The sequence below is a fragment of the Anoplopoma fimbria genome, chromosome 8, assembly GCF_027596085.1.
Source record: "Anoplopoma fimbria isolate UVic2021 breed Golden Eagle Sablefish chromosome 8, Afim_UVic_2022, whole genome shotgun sequence".
NCBI lineage: Eukaryota > Metazoa > Chordata > Actinopteri > Perciformes > Anoplopomatidae > Anoplopoma > Anoplopoma fimbria.
This window is the reverse complement of record NC_072456.1, coordinates 22,660,640-22,682,389: the sequence shown is the minus strand read 5'-3', so window position 1 is coordinate 22,682,389 and position 21,750 is coordinate 22,660,640. Positions and strand designations below refer to the sequence as shown.

The 21,750-nt window shown below is 42.8% G+C and overlaps 1 protein-coding gene across 1 annotated transcript in view; it reads right to left on the bottom strand.

Annotated features, from left to right (window-relative positions):
• Window positions 1-21,750, bottom strand: part of celf5a (cugbp, Elav-like family member 5a) — a 187,559-nt gene that overhangs the window by 148,651 nt on the left and 17,158 nt on the right. The window contains 1 exon segment of the mRNA XM_054603544.1: window positions 20,887-20,969. Within this exon segment, the coding sequence (XP_054459519.1) occupies window positions 20,887-20,969 (83 nt within the window).

Below are 21,750 nucleotides of genomic sequence, written 5' to 3'. Positions count from 1 at the left end.
AACCAGCATCCCAGATGTACTAACTCTGTGTAGGAGAGGCTGTGGACAGTCACATAACTGAATCATCTTTACAGGGTAAAATAAATATTGTGATTTTCCTGCAACTTCTTTGTGGCTTTCTTTGTTTTGTGCCATGTCGTTTCCTTTTTGCTACTTTTTTCTTTTTCCTTCCTACATCGTCCTGTGATCATAACTTATTCTTCCCCTCTTCCCACATTTCTTCCTCTACTTTTCTCTCTCATTTTTTCCGCATTCCTCTGCTGCTCCCGTAGCATCAAGGCTATTCAAAGCAGGCACCCGGTGAGGGCGTCATGTGTCATCTGCCGGGGTGACAGTAATGCACCATATCGTTTCATCTTCAAGCAATGCCTGCATTATCAGTGTGTGAGATGTACGGCAAGACAATATTAATGGGCTCTTTCTCCCGTGTGAAATGAAAGAGGCCTCAGCAAAACAAACAATCTGCTCTTGCTTCTCAAGAAAACTGAGCAGGTATATCAAAGGAGAGTAAAAAATGACCACTATGTGTGCTGTTTGTCTCTGCCGGGTCACAAGAGGGATGGCTTTCCACGGCAGGAAGCAAAGCGAGCGAGGGCTGCTCACAGCTCTCACAGCTATGCTTTACATTAGCGGTATCCACTGCTGAAATGTGACTGAGCAGCATGGAGCCGTGAATGAGCACTGACACTGTATGAGATGATAAAGCTTAGACTAACGCTTAGCAAGTATCAGAACGCTCAAGTAAATCTGTGTGTGATGCTGACAATGCGGAATATTAATAAGATAAGTAATAAAATCAATTGGATTCCAAGATTTTTGCGTTACAGTGCATTGAATCATCATACAGTATATCACCAGTGTCAGCATTATGCATTGGCCCCTCAGTCAGAATCCATATCCACTCAGAGTCATTTTTTTTTAGTGGTATTAAGAGTACAAAGCATTTAGGGAATCTGAATGTACTAAAAGGTAGTGGCGGGTTTTTTTTTCGACCACAGAGCTTGTGCATGTAGCGACCGGCTGAGTAGAGCTCGGGGTCTATTTGTCAGGCACAGGGCATGAGTATAAAGGACAGAGCTGTCTCTCTGCATTAAAACAAAATGTACTAGAATGCGGGGCTTTCCACGTGAATGAGTGGGTGCAAAGTGATTATATTTCTCATGCAATGTGGTGGACTGAAAAGTAAAAGAAATAATAAAATAATAATAAAAAAAAAAAAGGGTTCAGGGGTGAATGAGAGGAGAAAAAAGATGGATTAAAATGAAGGCATGGAACTTTTTTGCCTCATTATAAAGCATAAGCCTAATCGGACACCAAAACGGTTATTTCATATCCGTAATCAAGTGAATGTATTTTTATCTTTTTTTTTTCTGCTCTATTTATGCAGATCTAGATTTTTAATGAGCCTCTGTTAAAAAATATTCACAGAGAGCTCGCAAGTCCGATGGAGAACAGGTCAGGAAAAATGCATTAATAAATGACCCTTGCTGTCTTTATTCATTCTTGTCAGGAACTACTTTACCCGTCTGATTCCGAGCCTTCATTCCAGCTTGGAGTAAGGTCTAAACAGAAAGGCGTGGGCAGATTGAATCCCTCTTTATTTATTAGACATAGACGTTTTAATAATATTGGTTTATTGGAAAGCCAAGGCTGCATTCAGCTGTTTATAATCCTCTCACACCCTGGTAATGTATGGAAGGGCTATCTGCTAGCGGGAAGATATATTACAGCGGGAGATACCTCCCAAGCAAGTTATTAAAAACACTAAACCATTAGCTTGTGGAGCTGGAGCTCACTCCTCCTTCACTCTGCTGATCTCGTCACTGCTCTCTTCTCCCGAGAGCCTAAAATTAGACGGAACATCCCTGACACACACACACACACACACACACACACACACACACACACACACACACACACACACACACACACACACACAGCAACACACTAGCCTGCATGTACACCCACACACACACACACACACACACAACTATTTATAGAGCATAACAGTGACCTATTTGTTTGGTTTCTAAACTGTCTGGGCTACACATTTAATGCAGAGATTATTAAACTAGACAATACATTATGAGGAGCATGTCAGTGAGAGGAATTAAGCCTGACATCCACTGGTATGAAAAAACATTTATAATTGGTATACTACAGACGGCTACCTTGGCCTATATCGGAGAACACATTCTTTATCCACCGCCCATCGACACAGGATCCAGATATTGGATCCCCGTACTTTATTTAAGCAGGACTAATATAAAGGAGTTCTGTCTGGCCTTGGACAGAGTGTTTGTAGGCTACGTATTGGCTCCGGGGAAGCCTGCGGCACTCCAGCACCCACAGTCCCAAAAGGAGGGCCACCACCGCTGAGTGAGGAGAAAAATGGCTTTGAGACACAGAGATGGAAATTTGTAGAGAAGAGGTGGGAAACACACAGAGCGAGATAGAGAGAGAGAAGAAAGAGACAGAGAAGAAGGATAGTGTTCAGAAGAAGGAATGTGCTTTCAGACTGGCCATGAAATGATTCCCCTCCTAACCATAAAGAGAGAATAAGGATAGACATATACAATCTCATATCCACTATGATTTACGGTCCTCAGATGGGCGGCATAATGCATCTTCATCATAGCTCTCATTAACAAAAGAAATGGACCAAAAATGTTTAACCTGTCAACAGCTCAGGGAGAGCTGAAAAATATTGTAACAGCCAGTCCCACGTGGGTTTAGGTAATTCAAAAGGAGTTCGGCAGCGTGACAAAAGACATAAATCAAAAGGTATGCATTTTGGTTTGTACAAAGGCTGAGCTAAAATTACAGGTCAGAAAAGCAATTACTCTTTTCTGAGGCTGCCAAATCAAATAAGAAATGTGTTCTAGACAAAAGACGGAAAGCCTACTCGATGGCTGTCATAACATGCTGCGGTTTTGCCATGAGGTGGTAGGAATTGTTTTGCCTTGCAAAAAATATTTTCTTTTATGTGCATATTTCACAATGAATCACACACATTCCATTCGGGGTCACATGTATTGAATTGTGGACCCACACAGCTGCTACTGCTCATTGTCTATCTATCTATTACAACTACGAGAGGCTGGATGGAGAAGAAAAATAGACTTAAATTCATATTATAGAGAATTGGGGACATTCATAAGTCATACTAAAGAGAAATGGACCAGTTTAAATCTAGAGGAAAATGGTGCGTATGCTACTGGCCATTTCAGCACCACGGACAGCACCACAGCCAGCAGAGATCACCACTTTGTTCTTTCAGTAAATCTTGCAATGTAGTAGAGCATAGTAATACTGGGGATTCGCTGTTTGTCTCGTAGTTTAGGCTATTTAAAATACTATCCCTAATCAGTTGTGACATGAAAACAGCGGCGCCGACCACAGCATACTGTTTCAGATGTCGCATATATTTGATTAGTAGCTTAAACATGACGGCATAATTGCAACTCCAATTTTGCCTGCGCACCCTGTGATTATCCCGCTCGAAAAAACAACACATAAGCAAACAAACATACAAGCAAACAAACAAATTAAAATAGCAGGCTGCAAAAGCATATAGCCCTGATTTTGGAAGCCAACACTCCAGTTAAAACCTCCATCTGTTGAAAATGCATTCCCGAGGTGCTCCTAGAAACTGTGAACGCCCACACACGGAAAACTCTGCCAGGAGAACAAAGACAAACATTTCAGAACCCCCGTGCACCGCTCGCACCACAGCGCACGGAGAAGAAGAAGAAGAAGAAAAAAAAGCCTTTCCCCCTGCTAAATATATGGGCTTGACGTGGGAGCGTGTGGGCTGGTGAAAGCTCAAGATGCAGTGCTTTACTTCAACACTGCTCTGCCATAATAAGACGGACGTAAGTTCTTCCTTATTCTGAATACTCACTTTCTCCCAATGTGGAGCCTAGTTTGGTAAGATACATTTACCTCACATTATTCTAAGAGGAAACAATGAGATATATATATATGCCTTAAATGATCTCTTTAATTTTCTAGCAGCTATGTTCAAACAGAGAACAAAGAGATATAAGTAAATTGATTCTATGAACTTTAATCTCGTGATACTCCGTGTTCCCCTGCTGTCGGTGTTCCTCTCCGTTCACAAACATCTCCAAAAAAAGATTTTTATACAATAATAACCACAGCCCCCAGTCCATTCATATTTATAGTCAACATCAAAGGGAAGAGGAAAGGCATTAGAGCCCCATTTTAGCTCGAGGGGAGAAGCCATTTCCACAGTTTCTCAACGGGAGAGTGAAACGGCCTTCATCCTGTAACCCATGGCAATCCTAAATAACCCGACCGCTGTGATCAACAGTCAGACAAAGACATTTCATCTGAGGCACTGATGTTAATTTGATTCACTCTGACCTAATGCTTCTCAATCAGAAAAGCCTGAGGTTTCACTCTCCAGAATCAGAAACACACGAAGACACACAAGTTTCGCTCAACTCTGGCGGTTTATAATGGCTATACTATATATTTACTGTTTTCTGACATTCTATAGACTAAACTATGTATTGATTAAAAATAATCAGCAAATTAATCAATATAAGACGGAATTACTTCGACTCTGTAGTACAAGAATCAAGTCTAACCTTTATGACATCTAACTTTAATGTTGGGATGCTATTTTTTTACCCATAGATGACCCTTGTTATCCGATCAAACAGGATTAGTGTCTTGCCTGCAGGGATGCTGTGGTTGAAGAGCCTAACAAACCGTCCAGCTGCAACAATAACTGATGCACAAACGGGTAAAAAAAAAAAAAAAAAAAAAAAAGGTTAAATCCATCAAATATTGCCAGCTGCAGTGTATGCCCAAAAAACTAGGCAACTGAGTCTCCTGTTCACCGGTCCGGGAGAGTTAACAGCACAATGTTCACAGCTTTCCCAGTAAGTTTGCACAGAATCAATTAGCTTAGCGGGGAGGTTTTTAGCTGTGTGTCTGCCTGGCTTACTCCGGGTTTTTGCTAATGCATTGTTAGCTAGTGTGTGGCCAAGAGAGAGAGTGTCTGTGTGCATGACGATAAGTAAAAAGTTAGAAGTAAAGTGCAGTCTATGTAAAGTTGTTTTGTTGGTGATTAAATGCTACAACTTCTCAGTCCCACTTTAAATGATGCATATTTCTGGCTAAGTGTTTCTGGTTTTTAATTATTGATATATATCATACCAATGTGTCTCAATGTTATGCAATACATGAGACAAAAATCTTAAATGCAAAACAAGAAATTAGAAAATGCACTTTGACCGAAATCATTCCTTTGGACGACCAATCTCGATCATCATATCAATAAAAAAAACCATTCCACTGAATGTCAATAAATCATAATATTGATATATCCCCATTCCATTATTACTAGTATGTATACATTGCAGCAAGCAATTCTAGTTGAGTCCAACCACAAAACACACGGGAATTCTATTATAATGAATTCAAACCCACGCATACGTTTATTTTCATTCAAGTAACGTCTGCGTTATAGAACTTTAATTTATGTGCTTATTCTTAGTCGCAGCGTTTTAGAACATCATCTGAATGGTCCTCGTCCCCAATATGTCAGACAAGACATCAGCACAACATGCACACAAAACACAAAACGTTCTATTAACCTCTGTCCACCCGTCACTGCAACAGAACAACACGCACGAGGACATCCATTTTGTTCACCGTGTTTGCAATTCACATGGTGACACTAAGAAATCCCATCCAACCTCTCCGTCAGAAGAAATCCATTAGTCAAACCAAACACTGACACTGTCAGGCACACAGGTAGCACATAATTTGTTTCACAAAAGCGTGATGGCTCCAAACGGTGACTGGTGAATAATGTCGGCCTGATGTAGACAAATGCACAATTTGAAATCACCAGAAGAGAGGTTATTTAAATGGTTGTGGGTTTTTTTTTTTTCTCATCCCAGGAACAGTGCATGTCGTTGGTGATGATTATTGTGTACATCATTCGCTGTGTGCTCTTGGAACTAAGACTGCATCCCGCTATAAGATGTCTTGTTCAAAAAGTAATCATTTCAAAAAATATATATATATTAACAAATATATACTTGCTTTGCTTCTGTGAATAAAAAAAATATTTTGACAACGTGCGAAAAGCATTACAACTAGAATATGTTTCTACTTGGATGTTGTTTTTAAATGCCCGTGTTTCTTAGTTCTTCTAGTCTCCCAGGTAATAAGAGAGGATGCTGCACCTGGGGCTTTGTTGTTCTCCCTAATGTGAGTTAATCTGGACGCTGTCACATCAAACACAGGGACATCTTAGGTGTTATGTAGATAGTGTTTATAGAAACTTAGCCCGGCTCCGTCCCTGCGGGCCCCTCTCTTGCCTTTTCATTTGGATGGAGGCAGAGAGATAGGCCATCTTCAAAGCCCCTCTGTGTCTCTCTGTATCGACCACTGCTCCTCTGCAGCCCTAGAGGCTTCCTATTAGAAAGGATTTGTCTTACAAGCTCTGTGTGCTGCCACTCTGAAAAAAATAAATATATATATATATATGTTTCTCGGGGTGTTGTTCTGCAGAAGACCCTTTTCAGATGATTTTTGGCCTCTAGCTTTGTAACTGCTATCTTCTTATTCACTAATTTCAATCTAATCTTGTTGCTCCGTCAGCATTCGCTACACCTACAGAGCCATATCTGACACGGAGGGATATTACTGCGTCTACCAGCAGACCCACGTCAAGCTATCAAACACACATTTTGCCGTCATAGGTCCATTCACATGGAACCCAGGCCATATGTCATTGTTCTCCATTATTGCAAGAGGGAATAGCTCTTTCTGCCTATTTGGTTTTGCAGCAAAAAAAATAAAAATAAATACTGTAAGCCTGGATTTACAGCTCAGTGATCCTGTGGTTTGATAGGGAAGGGCTGAGGTGGACCGACATTTTTTTGGTAATTTCTTATTTTCCTTTGGCTGCGCCCCATGCTGATCTTTAGATAACCTGCCATCTCTTCTGCCTTTATTACTGCATGCTCTATTTCTGTAAACTATAGCCGGACCACTATCGAGGCATCTTCAATAGGGGGGGGGGGGGGATGCAAAAGATAGCAGTGAGAAAGAAAAGTGCGAGGGAAAGAAAGAGAGAGTAAGAGAAGGAAAAGAAAAGGCTTTTATTTTCTCTCTTCTTTCGCAACAACCTGAAATATACTCAGGGAGCTCGGCTATAGCTGGCCTGCATATACCCACAGGGCTCTCTCTATGAACGCTCTCTATAATAAATCTCACATTATCAGATCCTGGTCATTCGGCAGACACAGCTTAAGTGCTTTTAGATGTGTCAGAGGACATGGCAGACTTTCACTGCCCTGCTGATGACTTCCCATTCATCCTGTGTAAAGTTAGTTAACGGTTCCCTACAGAGCTTTAAAGCTCATAATCACGGTTTTGTATATTAACGTCATTTTTCACCTAAATAGCGTTTTCTAAAGGGCCTAAAAAACACAACGATATTTTCCGAAACGGCTGAATACGTAGACCGTAATCAAACCTTTGCTTGGGCTTTACAGAGCCACTGCTGCTAGAAGCTCCAGAAATACCTTTAAGTCTGTCAGCCGGTAAGATGAGGAAAGAAAGTTGAGGGGAAAGAAGCAGTTAAGAGTTGGAGGAGAAGATGAAGAAGTGGGTTGGACAACATGCTTTGCCCTTTCCTACTCTTGAAAGAGGGGCACTGCAGAGTAGTCTGTTAGGAATATAAAAAATAACACGGCAGTAAAAAAAGCACACCAACGAGGCGAGTGGGTACAAGCTGAACCTATCAAATGAATCTGAGATAAATTTGCAAGTCATCGAAATCATTTTAAAATGGTTTAGAGACGGAATAAAAGACCAAAGAATTAAAAGGAACTAGTCCGATGACAAAGATGTACAATACGAAGCAGAAAAAAAAGAAAGAAGGTTAGAAAGGGGGAGAGGGGGGGGGGGGGCGTTGTCCCTGTCCGTCCAGATAGGCAGACGGAAAAATGGGTAGAAGAGCAGCCGGCCAAACTTTATATGCTGCTGCAGTGTCATACAGATTGATGGATTCATGAATAATGAATCAAGAAAAACAGGTAAAATAAACTCTGTAAATAAATGTGCCGCCTCGTCCTCGGCCCCGGCTCCTAATGGATGCCTGTCTGTGCACATCTTTGCTTCCGTGTATATTTATGTGTGTGTGTGTGTGTGTGTGTGTGTGTGTGTGTGTGTGTGTGTGTGTGTGTGTGTGTGTGTGTGTGTGTGTGTGTGTGTGTGTGTGTTTCTGTACGTGAACAGTCATTTAAGCAGCTGCCATGGCAATCATTTACCTGAGCCCCGTTACTGACGTCGTGTGATCATGATGGAGAGACAGCTTTATCTCACATTCATGGTAACACACACAGAAACATGTGCATCCTTATGTTTGCCTGTCACTGAGCATATTCCACGCTCTCGTATTCATGAGCCATCTTGTCGAATCAATAAAATATACAGTCGGATTTAGAGAGAAACTTTACACACTGAATGTCAGAAAACAGCACTTTCATAAAATCAGCTTGAAATAAAATAACGACAAAGCAAGTTAGAGATCATTCACCTCTAGAAACTCCCGGTGAAACATGATACGGTGTTGATGCTCATATTCAGACTGAGCTTCATCACCTGTAACAGCTGCACCGCCGAGCACACAATCAAACAAGCAAGAGCTTCAGAGGTGTTCAAATGCTTTTTTTTACCAGAAGGTTATTCAAGCGAGCCTGGCATTCCCTTATTAAAGCAAAATAAACCATAAAATGAAGTAAGTTTTTTGTGACAGAAGGTAACGTTTTCTCATGTGATCAGTGGGTGGATATCAATCTGCTGTGAATTATGGCACAACCCATCTGTGTTCGACGGCAGAGAAAAGTGAAAGTTTAAAATGGAACAGTTTTGTCTGAATCCAAATCAATCAATCAACATGTTATCACAGACTACTCCTGGTCAGCAGCCAGTGCAGCTGATGGAAAAAAAAACTTCGCTCAACAAATACACTCATCTAAATTTGGCTTTTGCCAAAAGATGATCAATGCAATAAGTCAATAAAACATAATGTACGGCAATCACAGCCGACAAAACTGTTCCAACTGACGGCTCGTCACAGATTTGTAGTGCCCACTCTCCGGTAAACACTGTTAGCTTTGTTGGCACTGTTAGCACCGTTAGCTGCGATCCGCCTGCTCAGCCGTTGCCATGTTCAGAGTTGTTTGCAGGCAAAAGATAGGCTATGAATTTCAAATTTAGCCCTTTAAATCTCAAATATATGTCATATAAGGCATTAGGAAAACTAATTCCATCAACTTTGTACTGTATGTGCGTTTGTCACCCCCAAAAACTTGGATGCTATTCCATTTTAGCAAAAGGTTTCTTGCCATTATAGCTGCACACTGAACATATTCTGGAAATGATGTATAAAATAGATTAACAGTCAACAGGCATCAATGGAAAATACACACAATACCTGCAAAAAGACAGCATACACTACAATATATTATATATGTATATGTGTGTCATGTGTTGATAATATTCACGTTATACGCACAAGCAGTATAATTAGTAATACCAGTAATTAAATGGCATGCTGTATACGGCATATACACGAGGCATATAGCAGTAAAAGACATCTACCCGAGATACCACAGTTATTTGGTGAGTAAATATCATAAATTTAGTACATAAGGGAGAAAGAAAATGTGATGCAGGAAAAAAGTTGCACTGCTTTAGGTCAGTGTTTTATCAAGAGAACTGTGAAAGCCAATATCATATATTAATATATTGACAAAGCAGAGCAAACAATGGACACTGGTTCTATATGAAAAACACGGATTATCCAGGGGATGTGCATGGATCAAAACTACTTAATTGCTTTGGTTCTTATTACTTTTCTCTATTTTGATTCTCCTGCCTGCTTTATTCTTTTATTTTCTTCCAACCTGTCCATATATTCTGTATTTAAGTGAATATTCAGCTAGAGAGCCCCACACTGTCAGCCTCATGATTGCCACTGGGACGCCCTTGGACATCATGGGATTCAACAAAACGAGGACCGCAGCTGTGCCGCCATTACTCCTGATTCATTCCGTACAGGTTTAAACTGCCATTCCACATCAGGCAGTGAGGCCCTCCATCAATACCTCCCACTCACATTTCCCACTCTCCATTTCACTCCATCTCACTCCCTCCATGTCATTTCGTAATCTTCACAACTCAGTGAATCAAATATCTTTCCTCTTACATTCTGACCCTTCCCTGCTCCTCTCTCCTCTCTCCTCTCTCTCTCTCCTCTCTAATCTACATATCTTCATCTTATTCTCCCTCTTTTCCATTTTCCCTTTTCTACCTCCGAGCTGACTTCATACAGCTAACTCCTTTCTGAGAACTTGCAGGGAGCGCATTAAAGGGATTCACACTGGCTAACCCTGCAGAGCAGCGTGACACGCATCCTCCAAAGTCATGCCACACATATGCATGTATGTGTGTGCCACAGCTGTGCAGAGAGTCCACAAGGGCTGACAGGAGTGAAGGACCACGCAGTGTCTCTCTCCCTGGGCTCTGCAGACTCAGACTAAAAAGACATGAATGCAAAACTCTGCCCGGTGCCAAGAAAACTCTGCTAACAACAACACAACTCAGTGATGTGTGTGTCCCTACATGCCCTTCACGGATATCGGATACAGCCCTGCAATGGTTTTGGGGTAGTTGTTGGAGTGATGGGTAGAGGGGAATTTTAGTGTTTCACCTTAATGTGAGCTTGCTGCCTGGAAGACATCCAGTATACTGTTTTACTCTGAATTATTAAAAGCTGCCTCTTATTGCAGCCGGGACTGAAATAGTTTAGAGGCCACAGACTATAGCTGTTGGCACATAGCTATATAATTTATATTCCTCGCTATTCAGCAGCCATCCAGCCTATTGTTATTTTTCTATATGGAATGCTTTAAGGCAGCCGTGATTGACAAAACATAGCCACTTAAATAAAGTGTCAGGTAAAGTCAGAGTTTTCAAAAAAAGAGCAAAAAAGAAAAAAGGCTACAAAAACACTTGCAGAATCCTAACACAAAGAAATGTTGAATGTGTCGAGGCGTTTGATCTCTGTGGTGCTAGCTCAGCTATATGCGGTGTCCTGGTATTCTGCAGGGCAGACAACAGAAGCCTTCACCGCTAGCTTTGGCCCTGACACTGGCTCCCTCAGCGAGCTCTACTGACAGCCCTCCTCTGCAATGCAAATACCCACTTCCACATGAGCAGGCCCATCACTAGCACTCCCCATGCACTTGTATTCCATGTCATTACCCCCAGGGACCCTGACACACACACACACACACACACACACACACACACACACACACACACACACACACACACACACACACACTGCTCCTCTCCTCTACCCTATGCCTCATGCTGCTGCCCTTATCTGGGATGTGAAGGGGGGAGGCCGGGGCAGGCTGATGCATTGGTAGCCATGAAGGAGGGCTGCCACGGGGCTGTTTCCACTCATGCCTCCTGTCAGTCACATTCCTCTCCTTGCCCCCCAGCCATGTGTACTGTATTTCATTAGCCCTGATTTTTGCTGACAAATGCTGGTTGTCGTGCTGTGCAGCCCCCCCCCTTACCCTCTCCACGGACTCTACACCAAAGCACGGCTACATCTGCCTTACAAATGAGCTCCCTCCGGTTCCACCACGCAAGTGTGCCATTTGAATTGACCGCAGATATGCAGCACATGCTGTGTGTCTATGGACGGTACACGCAAGAACATGCATGCACACGCAAGAACATGCATGCACACGCGAGAAACGCTGTTTTAACTTTGACTTAAGGCTGTCAACATGACCCTGTGTCTCCTTCTTCGTCCTCTCCTCTTTTCTCAACATTTCAACTCTTCTCTCACTCCATCTCCCTCTAATCTCTCACACTTTCCTTACTCACCCCCTCTCTGTCTCCCAGAGGCACAAGGTCCAGCCAGTGAGCTGTCAGCTCCGATTAGCCACATTGGGTGATGCGTTTTAAGTGTGTCCTTCATTATTGAGTGAAGTGACATGTTCTCAGCTACACTCGCCGGTGCCTCCTAAACTGCCACCGTGTCTATTTGGATATCCAGTTTTTGTCAGCTAATCTTTTTCTCCTCTCTCGTTCAACAAGGACACACACTGCTACACACACCCCTCTATCCAGGGCCATAGTTTATCATCCATGTGCGCATCCCTCTGCTCGCTCATACTCTTTTCTCTTTGTGTCTGCGGGCAGCGGTGCACCTGTACAAGCCTGTACAGGGACCAACAGATGGATTGTCAGTCAGTATCTGGGCCTTGCCTCTTGCACAGGTCTGCTCTGCCATGCCCGCCGGCCTGAAATAAAACCAGACTCATCTAGTTCGGCCCCACTGGTACAGGTGATGTTTCACAGTGCCAAACTGCCATTAGATCCTCTGAACTGCACAGCATCAAAATGAGCCGGACCAGCATATGTTAGTCTGTAATACAGGCAGTGACATTCAAAGTAAAAAAAATAAAAAACTACCCACACACACACACACACACACAGTTTTCCCCATTATACACAAAATCAAGATCTATAACCCAGATCGCAGCTGTATCACATGATTGAATTTCACAGACAAGCGGGCGAGCAGTCTCCAGCCACAACCAGAAATAGGTTAAACAGACTAAAAATATCTAAAACATTAATAATTCAGCTTTTTTGCTAACCTGTGCATCAGGAAAAAAAAAATAGCACACTTCTCACTGTGAAGGGGCCTAATGGGCTGGGTGTGAAGCGGAGTATTTTGGTATTTCAAGCAACGTCTCCCCCAAAGAGCCGGTTAGCGCGGTGTGGCTTGAGCAGTGGGAGGGGAAGCAGCACTGTAATGTCATAAACACTAATGTCAGAGATGGGGTCAAAATACGGTCAACTGAAACTCAAAGAAAGAAAGGTCAAAAACAAATGGTGGGTGATTTGCTTTTCAATCTAATATGGTACACTGTAATTTGTTTGGGTGATACATTTTAATATAAAAAAAATGTTGATTTGTTTGTTGTTTGACCAGTCAGTGTAGTGATTGATGCAATTTACTGTTCTTCTTTATTTTTAGACGAATAATTATTTAAATGTCACAGTTTTACAACAGCAACCATTATAGCAACTAAAAGGAGACCATTGCATATAAGAATGGTACAACATATACTGTATGAAAATGGCTTTTCATGATGAAACACATTTTCAGTGGGTGTTGTTTATTCTCCAAAGGCAGGTGCAGAGTGCAGATCCTGCTCCTTTTTCCAAATACCCTTGGAAGCCAATCCCCTGGAGAGAAGAAGGCTTCTCTAAATATGTGGCTAATCTACCACACAGAAAAAACGAGCCGAACAAAGGAAAGGTGTGTGGGTGAGAGAGTGTGTGTGTGTGTGTGTGTGTGTGTGTGTGTGTGTGTGTGTGTGTGTGTGTGTGTGTGTGTGTGTGTGTGTGTGTGTGTGTGTGTGTGTGTGTGTGTGTGTGTGTGTGTTAAAGGGGTACCAGAGGAGCAACTGGGAGACAGAGAGACAGAAGGTGGAAAACAAGCAACAATGTGATGGCTGCAACAGTTATCCTGTGTGTTTTTGTCTATTTCTAGCCCCTCTGCTTCAGGGGTGTGTATATTCTATATGTGTGTGTGTGTGTGTGTGTGTGCACGTGTGTGTGTGTGTGTGTGTGTGTGTGTGTGTGTGTGTGCATTAGTGCATGTTCCAAGGGTGTGGGGATTCAGTTCCCTTAGGAGCACTCTGGTACAGCGGCTCTTTACTGTGCGTACATTAAACCAATACGCCATTACAGCAGATGTACACTGAAATACACAAACACACACTCAGAGAAAAACTAGTTTAGTTGTGCTTATATACGGCTATTGGAACACTGTAGTAATATTGCTGTGTGCCGGTGTACCCCTAGTGCAACCCATAAAAAGTATGCATCACAGTAAAAAAAAAACAAGAAAAGTCTACTCACACATGCACAACAGCCCCAGACCTCCAGACTTTTTATGACACCACCTGCTCCTTCTATTCATGAGTGTGATTTGACTCGGGTAATACGTTCAGAGACAGGCCAGGTCACAGCCATAAAAACATTAGAGTACGGATATCTACAAAGCCCTCTCTCTTCTCATCACAATGCATCAACAAAGGTTATAAAAAAAATAGAGATCAGAGGCAGACTCCAGTAGCCTCTGAGATCAGCTGCAGCCATCCAGCTTAGTGTAGTGCTGAGATCAGCTGGTGGTGAGTTTCTTTATGAGAAAACGGATGGTGTTCAAGTGCTTTAACAGACATCTGGGTCCTTGCTTATGTGTTTGTTAATTACAGAGGCGCATCTTGCAAGAGTGAAAACCCATATAAAACATTTAAGTTCACAGTCAGACGCGGCCTTGGCTAACATAAAAAAAAGGGAGAAACGTAGTATAGGCCGGGCAGTAAAGATGCACTGGTATTTTACTTTCAAATCAAATGTTAAAATTCACATCACATATCCCTGTTTAATTCATAGAGCAGAAAAAAGAAGTATTTTATAGAAGAAAAGACCTTGACCATGCCTGTTTCAACTTCTACTCCACTATGATCTTCTTCTTGAAAACACACACGCACACGCACACACACACACACACACACACACACACACACACACACACACACACACACACACACACACACACGCACGCTCCTGTTGCCCAAAGGCTTCATTCTAACGAGTCCCCTCGCCCCCGACTACAAGGCCTCCAATCCTGCCAGCACCGATTGGCTTCATGCTGACCAGTCCTCCCCACCCCCACCCCCACCCCCAACCACTCAACACAGGCACATACAGTACACACAGAATCATACAATACACCACACTCACACTCCGCCAACCTTCACAGAGTGTAGCATTGAATTATTCAGCCTTTGCGGCAGCTAGGCCGGCACACCAGTGAGCTTGGCCGTAGTAAACAGGTGGATAGCATGCACGCAAAAGTCCGGGCCGTGTGTGTGTGTTGTGTTCGAGTGCGTGCAAAGCCCAATGGAAGGGCTTGGAGGTTTGCAGCGTGTCGAGGAGCGGCTCCGTCACACGGCAGCCTCATTTCAACCGCACAAGGTCGGACACTCTCTGCACTGCTGGCTAAGCCGAGCGCTGGCACACATACGCGCTGTGACACGCACAAACACATGTAAACGAAACGCACGCACACGTGTGCAAAGATACAGGAATCCAATGTGCAATCACACAGCAGACTAACAGGTGTGTGTGCAGCACAGGGCACAGTGCGAGACCGAGAGAGCGGGAGAGAGAGAGAGGAGAGAGACAGAAATGGAGACAGGGGGAGACGGAGGCAATTGAGAGGGAGGGGATCTACTTAGAGTGTTGACATTGCAGGAGCCCACATGTGTGTGCCGGAGCATAATCTTCTCCCTGCTCTCATTGGGTTTTTTAATGCGGGTGCTATTTTCCATAAACCTGCCTCCTGAATCACAGCCAGCCTCTTACACTCTCTTGACAGAATAATTAGGATGAAAATAATTGTAAGAACTCAAAAGCTCCTTAATTGGCAGTATTTCTGTAGCATATTGTTAAAGAATTATATTTTAAAGGAATAATCAGCGTCCAAAGTTCATCAGAGGATGCTTAGATTTGACTTAGTGATGGAAAACATGCAAACATGTATTCACATACACAAAAGTACTTGTGTGGTTATGTAATATAAAAAGTAGTGCGTGTTCATCAGCAGTAAACAAGCACGAAACAGAAAAACAAATGACGAATTCGAGCCTCACTGTCGTGGGCGGTGCGTGATCGCGGCAAGATGCCATGTGCACATGTTTTGCTTCCCACCTTTATACTCTGCTATCTGTATCTACATAGGGCTGGCCGCGATGCAAAGCCAGCTTAACACACAAACACAAACATACACAGATAATAGAGCCAAGCAACACACACCTGGTGAACTGTCAGAGCTTCTCCCGTTCGGTGGCCAAACTTATGTCAGGCACTCGTGTCCCCAAGGTTCCCCATCACACTTCACTGCAGGAATCTATATTCCAGTCCAGTACACTTCCATTAGGCCGTACTGTTCCTTTCAGCAGCTAATGTGTAACAGGGGGACATGGATAATAACATCCAAGAACACAAGCTCTTCTTTCTGATAATGAGAGGGCACTGGGGCTGTGTGTGTATTTGTGTGTGTCACCTAGAGTGTACGCAAACATATGGCACTGTATAACAATGGTTTATTACTTAAAGTAACTTACAACTTAAAATACAACCCTTGAAGTTAGAATCCTTAAGACTTAAACTATGAAAAAGAAAGTTACACAATTTTTCGCCAGCATTTTTTCAACAGTAAAAATCCAGTTTTGTTAGCATGCTCTAATTGCCTCTCTATTGAGTAGTTTTTATTGTTTTGGAGGAGCAAATCTTTCCTGCAGAGATTTAAAGTGCATGTACAAACAAGCGAAACAAAGAAAACAATCCACGTACGTACCAGAAGTGACATGGAAGACGAAGGAAACATCTGATCGTGAGTACCTCATTAGACAACATGGTTGAATGTAGTGTATTGAAGCACAAATCCTCTCGACACTCAAACTCTGGATTTTAAATTGCACCTTCCCTTACCAACAGCAACCACCGGTGATACCAAATCAACCATGAGTGAAATCGTAAGTGTTATTATTACTTTAAAGCGTTTGAAATATTCTCTCTCGCCCGGGGACATAACAGCACACACAATGTGTGAACAAGCCTTCCGGCCGATGAAGAGTAACCCAAAAAATTCTGACACTCCATCTCGTGAAATGTGTGCGTGTTGGTGTCCGTGTGTGTATGTGGGAGGTCTTGTCTGTGCTCTGTGTTCAGGCAAAAGGCGAGTTAGGTTTCACACTGTTCATACATAGTTCTCCTCATTAGCAACAAGTAAAGTCCAGCAGGATTTTGGTGGTTGTTTCATTAATTCATTCAAAACATTTAAAGTAAACGATAACCAGGTAACCACAGTGGGCCAAGAAGAGCAGCGATGCAGGGGTTAATGACAAATACGCAGACCTTAATAACTCGTAACTCATCTCAGGAGGATTCCTAGTTTACATTAATTACAGCATAGCCCCCGGCAAACTGCATATCAAGCAGGATTTTGCAAACAAACAACTGGCATATCTACTTACCATCAAGCAGTGAAGCAACAGGGGTCATATCACAAAAGATTTAGGAGCATGGAGGCTCAAGACAGAGGGACAGGAGAGTCGATGGGAGGCAGGCAAATGCACAAAGAAACACAGAAACACACACACACACACACACACACACACACACACACACACACACACAACCCACTGTGGCATGGCTGTGTGATATGGTGCTTCTTTAAATTAAATGGTGAATAAATCACTCCCTAGCTGTTGGTTCATTAATAGGTGAGCAGGGTCTATGGGATGTTTAGGGACCCTGACATGCTAATGTAATTGTGATTAGCTAGTGTTGTTGCTGCCTGTGTTATGTGTGGATGCAGTATTATAGCACACACACTCTGTTTGTGTGTGTGTGTGTGTGTGTGTGTGTGTGTGTGTGTGTGTGTGTGTGTGTGTGTGTGTGTGTGTGTGTGTGTGTGTGTGTGTGTGTGTGTTGAAGGAAAAAAGGAACAGCAGAGCAGCCTCGTCTGTGAGGCCTGACACCCATCAACGTCCGCCTGTTACATTTCTATGACACGCTACTGTTTCGGGGAGAGCAGCGGCGCAGGAGCAAAGGGGAGGGAGAGGGGGGGAAGTCAGCGGGGGCTGAAGCAGGACAGAAAGATACAAGAAAAGGGTTTTATTTTATTCAAGGCGTAAGCAAAGTGACTGAACTTGTGTGTGCATGTCAGAGACGGGCTCATCGTTTCTGCTCACACAGTGACTTGAGCCTCGTGCATCAATACGTTCGATACAACGGAACCAGCTGCACTTTCTCCCTCTCTCTCTCTCTCTCTCTCTCTCTCTCTCTCTCTCTGCTCTCTGACAGCCACCTGATACACACACCTGCACACACTGCTGCAGTGCCCACATAGCCCCGCCTCCTCTCACTCACTAACTTCTCTGTTTTCTGGCCACTCGGCTCGTTCGCTCCGACTGAATATAATAGTTTGCAGGTCGTCGTAGTCATGTTATAGCCTTCAGTGTTTCACATTTATTACCCTGACAGTCTAGGCCCGCCGCAGATTCATAATGACCCTGGGAATATTTTTGCACTTAATTCTCAGCGGGTCAGGGACGGCTGCTCGTTGTGGGAGGACCGCCTCGGCTCCAGATCGGAAAGGACCGGGGTGAGGGTGGCACAAAGTTCCAAATCTTTACAGCACCCTGTTTTATTTAAGATGCATTGTGGGTGTAACTTTTTTGCTGTGTCATCACCATTCATATATACACAACCACTTTGCTTATCATGAACTGTAGTCTTTTATTGTTATTTGATAGCTGTTAGTAGATAAAATAATTAACATTTATGATAAAACATTAACATTAATGTCAAAATAAACATTTATGTTAATCGCCGCCGCTCTGCACTGAGCTCTAATGGCAGTTACCGCTGATAACGCCGTCCGGGCCGTCGTCGTGGAGGCGTAACGCCCACCCTCCGGTTCCCCAAAGGTTAATGCTGTTAGCTAGGTCATCACTGTTGCCGTTGTTTGCACTGTTTGGGATGTTAGCACCACTAGCTACCAGCCGCCGGCTCAGCCCTCTCCATGTTGAGAGCTGTGTGGAGGCAACCCTCTGTTCTGAATTTCAAATTGAGAACCTTTAAGTTAAACTAAACACTAGGGGTCCATGTGTTAATAGTTACTCAGAGCAGCGGAGCTTGTTTGCCATAGTACTTTTTAAACGGTTAGCTAAGCTAATTGGGTTACTCCTAACGTTAGCTAAAGCCAAAGTTTTCTAATTAAAATGTTCATATGCATAGCGTTACAGTCTAATGTATCATCATAATCATTCTCTTTACTGGCAACAAGCTCTTTCGGTTTCGTTTCATACATATCAAAAGGAAAGTTTTTCTTTTATCCATTTTATCCCACCCATTTTTTAATTCATATTGAGATAAAACGCTCCGTTTCTTAGAACAACAGCACTCTCATTTAAGCGTAGAGCGTCAGATTGGATTTACGACATGAACCGTAAGAAAAGGAGGGTGTGCAGGCAAGAGCAACGGACTTGTTAGCGTTTATGTATGTGCCCTCATGCCCCTCATTTATACATTCGGCCACATCAACCATTTAATCCCAGAGGTAGGTCAACCATTACGGACTCCCTGCCAAGCTGGCAGGCGGGGACGTTATTAATGACTATGAGACGTGACAAAGAAAACTTACTAGAGAGCCAGACTATGGACAAAAACAGTAAAATAATCAGAGATTCCTCCATTTTTAACATATTGCTGAACACAGTTATAGACTCTCACAAACACATCCTCTGGCATTATGTGAAATAACTTTTATCCCCCCCCCCTTTCTCTGTCTTCTGTGTTATTATTCAAATGCAGAGGAAAAAGGAGGAGAATAACGCCCTCCAGTCTCGCGCTCGGCTAATATACAGGATAAACGAAACAACTTGTTTTTCATGAAAGCCACTAAAGAAAAATGTTCAAAGTTTGTGGTAGTTGCATTTGCATGTTTAACAGAAACATGTGCCTTTTGGCTGGGTTTCTCAGGCTCTGTGACTTCTATTGGAGGGGGTGTTGGGGGTAAGGAGAGGGAGGGGATTCTTTACTTATGTTTCTCCCTGGTGCAGTCTCGATCTAACCATGTGAAGCCCCACCGCCTTCGTGGGGAGCCACTCCTAAATTCTTTACACACTTGTTAGGATCTTACAGATGCATCTATAGCATGCACAGGTGTACATACTCACCCTGAAATGCATTTACACCAAATCAATGGCATTAATTCAGTGTTTCACCTATATTCATTATGCAATCAATTATGAGTGCCACAGTAAAAAAAAAAAAAATACACTCGCTCATTACGATCCTCTGCTCTCGTTTTTCACCGAGTGCGGGCCTTAGCCTCTTCACACACACACACACATACATACACAAACACACACACACAGAGCAAAGCAGAGGGGACTCAGGTAGGTGAAGATGTAGATGTCGGTTTGGGTTACAACCGACCCTGTGATGAACAGCACACCAAGGTGCTGACGGATTCTGTGTTTCTGTGTTTTTACTCCAGGCTGACGTGAGTACATTGAGTCAAAGGGGTCTGTGTGCACTGCAGCGGACGCCGTTTAAAAAAAACATGGCTTAAAATGTTGCATTGCTTGTCAGCAACCGCTCATGGCATTCAGTCATAATTTAGTTGTATTGAAAACTCAACATATGCTCCTGGTGTTTTTTACCACTGTTTTGGAAGAGGGGAATAACGGGTGTTGTGATAAGTGCTGTGCGGTGGATATCATTTATGCCGACGCCAAAACTAGAAGCACAATTAAACAAGTTGTAGAGTGATTTTCTATTTATCAGATTCATTATTTCAATACCATTCATCTAAGCTCTGACTGGTTTCTTTTGAAAAGCACTTTTCCAGAAATGCAAAAGTTTGGCCCCCAAAAAGCTGTCATTGTATGCTATTGCTTCAAAAGTGTGAGTCTGAGTGTGTCTGATCAATGCTGGCAATATCCCCTGGAGGAAAGACACATGGAAAAGTTGAAGTCTGGCCTTCAAAAGGCTGAGCTATTGATTGAATTGCTTTCTAAAGTGTTTTTCATCTCTGGGACTGTACGAGGAGAATGCCGGCTGGTGTGCAGCCGGGTGCAGATGGCATGGCTGACCACCGTAGAGAGAAACGGGAGGAGTGAGAAGAAGACAGATAGAGAGACAGACACTTACCCCTGGCAGTGTTTTCTGTTCATGGAGGGCGTTCTGGGCTTTGATGGCCGACTCTCGGGCGCAGTAGGTGAGGAATGCGCAACCTGCAACAGAGAAACACCACATATTACATTTATTAGAATTATACAAAACTTATAATCAGGGTAAAACAAACAAAAGCTAAATTAAACAAACAAAAACAATGTGGACATTTTTTTTGAAAACATTACAAACATACAGCAGTTTAATAGAAATATTAATTAAGAAAATATTTAGGACAGTAACAAAATTACAAAGCATTTGAAAATAAAGATGTTTGGGCTTTCCAGTATTAAAGATGCACCGATGGCAATTTTCCAGAAGACTTTAGAAGTCTGACCTGCAGATTCTGATTTTCTCTCTAAGAATTATAATTGACAGCAAGGCTATGACCACCATCCTGAAGTCAGGTTAAACTGTTAAAATTCTGAATGTTATAATTATACTTTGTTAAAATTCTTGGCTTTAGTAGTTTTTCATTAAATATCATAAGCTACTTAGAGCTACGTCCGGTAATGTCAGCTGTTTGGCACTGTTCTGTCGACAGATGAGCTGTAAGTGATGAATAAGTGATGAATGTTATGAAAGTTATTTGTTATTAATATTTTTAAGGTTGTTTCTCCATGGCTTATTTTCCACAACTTGCAGTAAGCGACGAATTGCAAGCCTCATGTGTTCTTCACTTGCGCTGAAGAACATGTTCTTTTGCGGCTGCGACGTTACTGTCAGTGCTGATGTAAGACTACCATGCAGTGGCAGCACACATGATGAAATGCAACCAGCAATATGAATATATGAGACTGACCGGGCGGTCCCGGATCATGGCGGTCCCGGATCTTTAGGCGC